This window comes from Pempheris klunzingeri, chromosome 9, assembly GCF_042242105.1.
Source record: "Pempheris klunzingeri isolate RE-2024b chromosome 9, fPemKlu1.hap1, whole genome shotgun sequence".
Taxonomy (NCBI): domain Eukaryota; kingdom Metazoa; phylum Chordata; class Actinopteri; order Acropomatiformes; family Pempheridae; genus Pempheris; species Pempheris klunzingeri.
Genome location: NC_092020.1, coordinates 17,530,491 through 17,541,433, shown reverse-complemented (window position 1 = coordinate 17,541,433; position 10,943 = coordinate 17,530,491). Strand labels below are relative to the sequence as shown.

The 10,943-nt window shown below is 40.3% G+C and overlaps 1 protein-coding gene across 1 annotated transcript; it reads left to right on the top strand.

The window, feature by feature from the left end:
- sash3 (SAM and SH3 domain containing 3) lies at positions 1–8,174 on the top strand. Its single transcript, XM_070836608.1, has 8 exons — positions 1–166; positions 1,960–2,055; positions 3,286–3,417; positions 4,285–4,423; positions 5,052–5,209; positions 5,655–5,867; positions 5,969–6,113; positions 7,080–8,174. The coding sequence occupies exons 1-8, from the start codon at positions 110–112 to the stop codon at positions 7,634–7,636; spliced, it is 1,497 nt and encodes a 498-aa protein (XP_070692709.1). The 5' UTR covers positions 1–109; the 3' UTR covers positions 7,637–8,174.
- The last annotated feature ends 2,769 nt before the right edge of the window (positions 8,175–10,943 follow it).

Below are 10,943 nucleotides of genomic sequence, written 5' to 3'. Positions count from 1 at the left end.
TATCTGTCATCTTTGACAGCACAGTGACAGAAACCCTCACTGATCATAACGGGCGTAGCACTCTCCCAGCTTTTTGTCCAGAGAAATCTCAGGCCTGCTGAAGAAGAAGATGTTGAGGCGAAGGCCCTCCAATGCCTCGGAGAAGGAGCAGGTGCAGAAGAAGAAGGTGAGCTGAGTTTTTTGGTTGTTTGTAATGGGAGATGAGGAAGATTTAAAGTTAATGTGCTTAAACTGAGTTTTTATGAATGTAAATATTAGAGTGTAATGGTGAAGAGGTGTCTGTCACATGCTTAGAACACTGGATGTTTGCACCACCACATTACTTACAGCCGTCTTTGTGTGCACATCTTTTCAACACAGGATGTCTGCTAAACGTAGTGCAGTGAAGCTGCACAGCCCACACACGCAAACCCACCCACACACACACACACACACCTGCACACAAAACTTAAAGCTTAATATGATCTTTATGTTTAAAACAGAACATCTACTCTCTGGCCTGACATTTTTAGAAAAGTGGAGTTCCTCTATTCTGGCAGGGTGAATCATTGCTGCAGATGTAGTTTGAGTCACAGCAGGCTTTGTGGCTTCTGGTGTTTTCGACTCCAGCTGCCACCAACCGAGTGAGCCTCCTACGCTCGACACCAGTGCCCTTATTTTCCATCATCATCTCCCCTCCTGTGGTCTAATTCAAACCTTGTCTTTACACAACTCATTGTCTTTGTTCTCTGCGATCATCAGTCACCAGTGATTATTGAGGCTGTAGAGCATCTTTGCCCCACAACAGGAGTCACTACTCTGTCAACAATGTAAATTGAGGATTAGTATCTGAAAACTTTGTGGCTTTTTAAAGGTCGTTCCTCTGACTGCATCGGTGGTTCAGCTCTTTAGACACAAACAGAGACCACCAGCACTGACTGGATGTCTGCAATGATTGGCTGCTGGCAGTTGCTCAAGTTTTGCCCGTTTCCTGTGGTTTCAGAGGCGCAGACTCGAGAAGGATGAGCTGCGATGAGATTAAGCACAGTGACATGTGGTTGTGTGGAAAATGAGACAAAGAATTTCCATCAGAGCTCGAAGAAACTCTGAGATGTGAAAAATTATGCAAAAAAGTACAAAAAAAAAAAATGAAGTCTTAATTTTGAGCAAATGTAGGTGATGTGTCACAGTGCACCAAGCTTCAGCTATAATGATGTAATAAATAATTGTTATTAATTGATTAGTTTGACAGTAAATAAGTATTGATTAATTGATGAATGGACAAAATCAGCATACTTGAATTATGTGGTTTTGTGAATTGAATATCTTCAGGTTTTGGACTTTTAATTAGACAAAACAAGAGATTCATCTTAGGTGTCAGGCAACATGTGAGGGACTGTATTCACTATTTTTGACCACTTATCAAAAAAAAAAACATTAATTGCAGCATTGAGTAAATTTAATCCTACAAATTACTGCACTACAGTAGATTTATCCTTTTTCAAATTCAGAACAGAAACATGAATCTTCATAGTGGGGTTGCATTAAACTTGAATTTGCATGTTTGGATTTACACATTAGACTTTTTGATTGTGTATTTGTTTTTGAATACAAACTATTTATCAAAGGAAACAATGTGTGGTGATTCATCACAGTCCCTCTGTGTTTTCTGCTAAACTATATTGTGTAAAAGAGTTTCAGAAGCAGCACGGTACAACATGACAGATATTTAATGACCCAGATTTGTGGCTTTATCTTCGGCGGGTGTGCAAGGAGAGACGGTTGTTCCCTCTGAGAAACCCCTCTGCAAATTCATTCTGTTCACACGTTAAGAGATCTAAACATGTTGAGCGAGATTAGTGTTATCAGTGTTGCTTCAAAAACCACCAAACAACGGACTGACCTGTTTGCACCCTTTGCTGTTACTTAGACTTTGATTATGCTGCTTTAAAATAAATGCAATTCTTTGTATGTTTACAGCTCACTCTGCAGAGGTCCAGCAGCTTCAAGGATTTCATGAAGCACAAACCCACTTCTCCCGTTGTGTCTGAAAAGGAGTTTACCTTGGAGGAGAATGTAAGTTGGACTGTTCCTCTCAAACATAAACACAAAAGCACACATCACTGATCAGTGGAGGCTGTCTTATAAACTCATTGTGTTTTAAGTTCCCAGTATGGCAGTTCCTGATATTTTATCACGTTGTTCCTCATTAGTCATGCTGTGACCACCTCACCCAGCCCCTAAATGACTCTGCATCCAGAAGGGACCAAAGTGCACAAAGATGAGGCAGAAATCGTTATCAGTTACAGCTGATGCAGAAGTTTATGCTTCCTGATTCAACACACTGCAGATTTTAACATTTTAAAACAACTTCCCAGTGGCTGGGTACCCACAGTACTGGGTATTGTGAGTGGACATAGGAGGACCATTAAGAATAGAAGTGTAGAAGAAGAGAGGAAGTAAGAATGAGAAGCACTGCACAGAGCCCAGATGACAGCAGCATGCAGACAGGATATCCTCCTGTGAGAGCCAGTCAACCAGACAACCTGCGTCAGACAAACAGTTGCAGAAGCAGCAAGCATTTAACCAGGAGTCTGACGGCCCTCCCCCAGAGAATTTAGGGATTTTCTATTCATTGTTATGTATTTTCCAAATATTCATCATTACATTTACATGTACATTTCCATCCATCTCTGTCTCTGTGGTGGCAGGGTGTATCAGTGCAGTTATTTACTTATGTTTCACACGGCACGGTTATCTCCCTTTACTGTAGAGCTTGATCAAGAAACTCTCTGCTCTATTTTCTCTAAATCCAACAGAACCTCACAGTATTTCTACTTTACTTTTCTTTGCAAATTACACAGGACTCGACCTCTGTTTTCCTCACACAATGTCAAGAGTTACTCAGTTCATTACAACTACTGAAACTAAGTGCCTCATAAAAATACTGAAAACATTATTAGCTTTCATTACTGAGCCCCCACAGTGTTTGGCTGCAGACGGGGTTGTGTTTGGTAACGCTCTGAGAATCTTCTTTCAAACACCTGGCCATGATAGTGTGTGTGTGTGTGTGTGTGTGTGTGTGTGTGTGTGTGTGTGTGTGTAAACCACATTACCACAAAGTCTGTAGGGTTTCTAGATTGTGAGAAATGTGACTTGAACCACTGTGAGAGTTTATCTATGTCAGTGACATTGTTTTCCTATTTTTTAGAAAATTAACTAAAACTTCATTTAGGTTGTACCACATATCCTCTTGTCGAGAAATTGCTGAAATAGATTTTTTTCTCTTTTTTTCTCTCATCTCAGGTGGCAGAGGGTGTAACAGAGGAGGCAGTGAAAAGTGGCAGCAAACTGGGCAAGAAATGGCGCAACGTCATCTCACGCACAATGACACGCAAAACATCCAAGATGGTGCAGAAGGCTCTGGCTGAAGAGGGGGTAAATCCTGTTTACAGCTACACTTACTAGCATATGAAGATCACCGTATTTAAATAGTAATCATTTATATATAAACTATCATAACTAATTGAACTATAAAGTATCACAGACAAAAACATGTTCACATCTAGAAATAAAGCTGTTGTTGTTACAAAAAGATTGAAATTGTCTCCATCTAGTGGACAAATGTATGTTTGTGTGGCAGTTTGATTTTCAGTGGTGAAATATACTGAAGTACTGCACTTATGTACAAATTGGCACTCATATTTACCTGAATATTTCCATTTCAGACCACTTAATACTTCTACTCTGGGAATTATTGTACTTTTTAGTCCATTTATCTGACAGTTTTAGCTACAGGTTACTTTACCAAGATTTTTCATATGTCCAGAGAATATGACACAATGTTATAGATTTAACTGACCAACAACACAAAGAGGTTAAAACTGCAACAGTAAAATGTGATAATGCATAATAGTAGAGCATTTACAGGGCAAAATATTTCATATTGTGCACTTTTACTTTCAATACAGTACTTTCACTCGTAACGGAGTATTTTTACTGAGTGGCATTGCTACTTTTACTTAAGTATAACAAAAAATACTTGCTCCGCTGCTAATTTTTAATATCTTTACTGAAGTTTGGTGCATGTCACGCTTGTCAGTGCTCTAAAACTGCAAATAATTTCTCATTGTAAGGCTTTTGTTTGTTCAAGTGAACAAGAAGACAAACCACAGTTGATGTTTGTAGCCTTATGTTGGTAAAAAAAAAAACTTTTCAGACCATTTCATGTCAATTCAACATTATTAATTGAGTGAACTGACTTGATCCTTTGACCTGACCTGTTGACGTCCTCTGTGTCTCCAGGGTGAGAGCGGTGAGGAGCTGTCTCCAGTCTCTCCGGGTGATTGGCTTCCAGATCTGAGCGCAGGACAGAGGACGTCCGTGTGCTCCACGGGGTCAGAGGACACCACGCCCAGCCCCATCACCCGCCAGCTCTCAGGCAGTAAGAGTACATCTCTACCCCTGTAAACAGGAAGTTTTCAAGCCATGATGACTGAGACTAACTCAGCCCAGTCTTAACACACAGACATATATTGTTAGATTCATTGTAAGTAACAAACATTATCTGCAATATTATTAGATAAGTAAATGTTCATCATTAGAAATCATTAAAAAAAAAGACCCTGCTTATAACTCCAGACATTGCCAGAGAATCATCACATTTTTAAGATTTCTTCTGTATCAAAGAAATCCAGTGATAGTTGTCTGTACATTCATGGGCACATTGTAACTAGGAACTGCTCATAACTAAATCGGCATACTTTTAATTGTGCCAGTTGCCAAAATCTAAGCAAGCACAGGCTAAAAAAACTGAATCTGTGATGAAATCATACTTCCTGTTTATATCCCCGAAGGGAAGTGTAGCTCCAAAAACGAGAGCATCATTATCCCCTAAACAGAAGTAAGTCAAATAAATAATAGGAGTGACAAATTTAAATTGTGCAACATGAACAAAAAATATATTTTTTGACATATCCCATGATGAGGACAGTGTGGACATAGAGGCTAAAAAACCCCAAACTATAATTATCAGGATGAATCTGACCCTGCCTCCTATCTGTTCACCTCAGGTAGCGACAGACAGAGCCTGGACAGCGGATACTGCCAGAGGGACAGCATGAGACTGGAAGAGAACAGCGTCTCTTACAACGGGCCTTTCTGTGGCCGCGCTCTGGTCCACACTGACTTCACTCCCAGCCCCTATGATGTGGAGTCGCTCAAACTCCAAGTGAGTCTCGGGGGGGAGAAAGTCTGTCTCAATGTCTCTGATATGTCCCTTGGCCTCTTCTGCTGTCTCGTCAGGCCGTCCTCCGGGGAGCTAGTTAACCAAGTGAAACAAGATGGGTTGTTTTGATTATTATTCTTCAAGGATGAGTCAAACACCATGATCCATTACTGACTGCTTGTCTGACAAAATACCATAGTTTGTCTTGTTTGTGTCGCTGCGAGAGAAAAGTCTGTTAAGGGGTATGGAAATATCTGATATTTAGACATGCAGCTTCTCAGTTTCTTTGTTCTACACAAGTGATAGTTATTTAGAATCAAGTACTAAACTCAGAGGAGTATGAACTTAATAAATAACAAAATTATTCTTTCCTTTGTTCATCCTTTCATCTGTATCCTAACATCATCATGACTAAGTCTGGTCTTCATACGTCATCCCTCTCTCTTAGAAAGGAGACATCATCTACATCATAGAGAAGCCCCCTGTGGGGACCTGGACAGGGAAGCTCAACAACAAAGTGGGCTCCTTTAAGTTCATCTACGTCAACCTGCTGCCTGATGAGAGCCCCCCGGCCAGGAGGAGACGCTGCAACAACAGGAGCCGCAAAGCCAAATCCAAACCCAAAACCCTGGAGGAGGTGCTGGACAGCATCGGTCTCACTGTGAGCTTCACTCTGATAACACAGATTGTTACACTGCAGCAGGACTCACTGGTAAACCATTATTGTGGATGTCCATCTAAATGTTGGTGTTTCTGTTTTAGGAGTTGAGTTCTTTGCTGTCCATGCACGGTTTCCAGAGCCTGGAGGACTTTGCAGGACTGAAGGAGTCTCACCTCAACGAGCTGAACATCACAGACCCGGACGAGCGCTCAAAGATCCTGAACACCACTGAGCTGCTCAGAGACTGTAGGTTTACGCACTGAAACGCTGCAATAATCTTTCATAGTGATGCTATCAGTAAGAAAATACCCCTCAAATCCATATCTGTGAAAAATGTTCCAATAAAAGACCATTATGTTCTGCTAATTTCAGACAGCCAGTTTCGGTAGTGTCAAACATGTGTCTTTGGGGAATACTTTATGCTGCCGTTATATTTTTAGTGCCCCAGCTACATAATTAGGTACATTTTATGGACGGCATTACACTCACAGTTTGTAGTTGGGCTCAGTAGCTTGTAAGAATCCTTCTTTGTGCTGATACCTCGGCTCGTCTGTGCTCCAGACAAATCATCAAGCATGATTTAAGCAAACAGCCATATGATGAACAGTTTATGGACTTCCATTACTGTTACAACTAGCTGCAGAACTACAGTATTCAGTATTATTCAAGTCTCAATGTATCGACTGTTTTAAGAGTAATGTTGGGATCAAGAGAGAGTTTAATTGACAAAACCTGACTGAACACAGTTAAATCTAGTCATCGTAAAATATAAAGACAAACTGCAGTGTATTCTTTAAAAAAAAATTATCTTATGGTGGAGTTTGCTGCCTGCTGCCAAAAAACACTGATGAAGCCAAAACGATCCAACCTGATGAGCTGGTTTTGTAGCCACTATGTATTTTGTTTATATTTGTAGCAACATATGACAAAACTTAGATCAGAGTGGAGTTAACGCCCATTCAATGGAAAAAAAATGGCAGTGAACCACTCCTGAAAATGAAAATTTACTTTGACTTAAAAATAATTCAAAAATTAACGTTGCATTAAGACCACAAACACAAAATAGAGACTCATCACTGGGTTTGTGCTTGACTTTGAGGTTTCTCTCTGAAGCTGAAGATGAAATGATCTCTCAGAGTCTAGCATGAATCAAAAAAACGGATTGCATTGTGCCGCTATGTATTAAAATGTGTGTCTCTTTTCCCCATGTAGCTGAGGACGACTCAGAGCCAGAGGAGGAGCTCAGATCTGAGGAGGAGGCCAAGGAGCCGAGGGATTCTGGCTGTTTTGAGAGCTCAGAGAACCTGGAGAGCGGCCGTGAGGAGACGAAGATGGAGGAGGAACTCCAGGATGAGGAGCAGATAAACCAGGAGAAGGAACTCCAAGATGAGGAGCAGATAAACCAGGAGGAGGAACTCCAAGATGAGGAGCAGATAAACCAGGAGGAGGAACTCCAAGATGAGGAGCAGATAAACCAGGAGAAGGAACTCCAAGATGAGGAGCAGATAAACCAGGAGGAGGAACTCCAAGATGAGGAGCAGATAAACCAGGAGGAGGAACTCCAAGATGAGGAGCAGATAAACCAGGAGAAGGAACTCCAAAATGAGGAGCAGATAAACCAGGAGGAGGAACTCCAAGATGAGGAGCAGATAAACCAGGAGGAGGAGAAACATGTGGAGGAATCAGGACAGCCGGAGGAGAACCAAACTGAGCAGCTGGATGCCGTGCAGGAGCAGCTGCAGGAGCTGACGGTGGACGAAGGATCTTGAGAAGCTGTGGAAAAAAACTAAAATTTCCGTTACTCCTGGTTCTCAAGGACTCTGTGGATGGATGTTTAATGTCATTAAAAAACATCCATTTGTTAAAAGAGAGCAAACTGGTGATAGGAACACAGTGAAAGTTTGAAATACTGTATGAACATGATGGTCTCCGTTTGCCTCAGTCTGCTTGCACTTCAGAACAATTTGTCTCCGTGTGCCACAGCTGGGAACGCTGTTTTGAATGATGTATTGTACAATTTGTTGTTTCCCACCAAGGATGTTATGTAAGGTTCCAATGAAGCATTTAAACGTTCTCTTCTTTATGACTTACATGTTTTTATGTTGTGCTGTCTCAAACAAAAATCAAAAATGAATGTAAGATACTTTTTATGTTAGTTGAATTCCAGCTTTGAGTAGTTTGCTTTTACTCTTGTTATGAGGAACATTACGCTGATTTCTGTCACGTGTTGTCATTGAGAAGTTTTAAACAGAGCTGTAAATAGACTTTAAATAAAACATTATTCAGTGAAATGCTGTTGATAATTAACATTGATTATTATTGTTTAAGCCCTGACATGTGAGTTGGACGGGGAGGAGGACACCTCCCCGTCACAATCAGTGGGATTACCGTGGAAGGAGTCAGCAGCTTCAGGCTCCTCGTGGGTTCACATCAGCGAGGACCTGAGCTGGACACACCACATAGACACTGTCACAAAGTCAGTGAGACACTGTTTATGTTAGAATGTCAGAATACGTATGCTACATGAGACCGATTTAGTATAATTTCTTGTCACAACTTGCACTCATATTGGTAAGTCAGCATGGAGGTCATGAAAAAAACATTGATTTTTGTGTTAATCAAACAGTAATTTATCGATGGTCCTTAGGGTCAGCCTCCAGTGGTGAAGCTAACCGTCGTCCTGTTGCCAGCGCTGAGTGAGACAACACTGCTGGGTCCAGAGAGAAAGTCTGTTGAATATCAAAATTAAAAGTAACTTAAACATAGAGAATTAAAAGTACAATTTGTAATTATCCAGGGGAACAAAAATACCTGCATACGAAACATGTCCTCTGTTGAATATCTAATAATAGTGGATACATTTTTATTCATAAAGGAATAAAAACTTTTAAAAGACAAATAATAATAAGACAATATTGTTTATTTACCAGACACATTGATCATGTAAAAAGAAGTGAAGTAAATTGAATGAAATACATATAGTCACAGTGTTGATACTAAACGAAGTGAACATAAATAAAGAGTTCCATCAATGGTATAGTACTGTATCTGTATACATAATGCAATGTAATAGATTGGTCAGAGCATTCAGGTCTGATTCCGTCATGGCATTTTAACACAGGAGTCACACATACGTACAGGAGCTCAGCCTGGCTCTACAGTCCGCAAACCTTTAGAGCTACAAATTAAAGTTCAACCGTCCCTTCAAAATATGCTGTGAAACTGTTACACAGGAGTCAAACACAAACGTCCCTTCTTTTATCGAATATCAACCACGTACATTCCAGATTCTCGGTGACAGCAACGCAAAGTGATCATTTACACCAAACGGTCTTCAAATACTTCCCACACAGAGAGCCCACAGAGCTCAGCTTGAAAAACTGGTCTGGGTTTCTTCTGTCTCACTGGAAAGTTTTCCCAACAAATACTCTTTTCTACTTCACAGAAACAATACTGCCACAACCTTTACAGCGTATTCCTACGGAGATGTGTAGAGAAAGTTCACACGGGTAACGGACCAACAGAGAGAGCTGAAACTATTAGTTAATTTATGACAGAAAATTGATTGTCAACAATTTTAATGATCAATTATTTGTTTGGAATTGAAGCAAAAGTGTCAAATTTTGCTAGTTCCAGATTTTAAAAAGTAAAAATCTGCTGATTCTTTGACAGTAAATTGAATATTTTTTGATTTTTGGACTCATTGAAACAACTTCAATATAATAACTTTTCACTGTTTCATGATGTTATATAGCCCAAATAACTAATTAGTTAATCAATAAAATGAATCAATAATGAGGTTAATGGTTCGTTGCAGGCCCAGATTATCTTTTATTATCCAAGAGTGTGTAATATCAGTCTTGAGTGCCTTGAAAATTATAGTGCAGTGAGAGTAATCATACAGCTGCCAACGATCCCAGAGCCCTAATATGTATTTTCCACGCTTTGTTTGGCAAATATTTTTGGAGAAATTGTGAGAGTTTTAAGTCTTATAATAAATCATTTCGGGCAGATTTCAGAGTCTGATACAATGCTGTTGACACACTAGAATTTCTACACAAGTATATTTCACAAACACTAACTCTGTCTTGCATACAAGAAAAATCACTATTACAAACTCTCGCTATCAGCTAACATCATTTGAATACTAAGAACAAGCTTCTCTTCTCTCCCTTGTTTTCCTTTGTGTGGATGCTGTCCCCTCGAGCGATCTGTGACCAACATAAAATTCTCAAGCAACATCACAGGCCGTGCTCCGTCTGCAATACACAGATGTGTGTGAAAAGAAAGGACTGAACATCTTTCTCTCTCTCTCTCTCTCTCTCGGCTGAGATAATGAGCCCGCCACAAACAGCTGCAGTGGAAGCAGCCTTGGCCTTGGGCATACTGTAGGAATAACTGTCACAGCAAAGATACAAGGAGAGGGACTTAAATATGAGAGACGTTTTTATAGAGGGAGGAAGAAGAAGACGGCAGGAAGAAAGAGGATTGGGAGGAAGATCAGCTCTGGAGTGATATGCAGGAGGAGGTGCTCAAGCTCACATGATTCACACAAAAAAAAGCAAAAACAAAACAAAACCCTGCTGCAATCTTTCCTCCTCACCAGCGTAGAGGTTTTCAGTACATCTTTACCTGCTAAAACTATGTACAATTCAACAATGGCTTTGCTTAGTTTTTGCTTCACAAGGTCTAATTCAGTGGTTTCCACCCTTTAAGATCTGCGACCAGTTAAAACACAGTAATTTCTTCTTGTCCAAACCCCAGGCTGGGAACCACTGGACTAACTAGTGTATAAACATTGGCAGATTTAACACCTTATCTGTGGCAAGAACTGATTCAAGGGCTTCTCTGTTGGTTGATCTCAGTTGCATTTGATAGTGCAACTGTTACGATAAGGCACTGTTACAACTAGTGTCTACTGTGATCAGAAGACAGGCCTTTTCTGAAACACACTGGGACTCTGGCGAAGCGTCTCCTGGATACAAGACTTTAACTGTGTGTAAAGCAATTTCATCTATTTTAGAGCACCGACGTCACACTACATCATCGATTATATAAAAATGGAAGGACAGGCGT

Coding starts and splice junctions, on each gene's coding strand:
- sash3 (XM_070836608.1), top strand. CDS start 110: ATGTTGAGGCGAAGGCCCTCCAATGCCTCGGAGAAGGAGCAGGTGCAG. Junction 5,210..5,654: donor TGGAGTCGCTCAAACTCCAA/GTGAGTCTCGGG, acceptor CCTCTCTCTTAG/AAAGGAGACATCATCTACAT. Junction 5,868..5,968: donor TGGACAGCATCGGTCTCACT/GTGAGCTTCACT, acceptor TTTCTGTTTTAG/GAGTTGAGTTCTTTGCTGTC.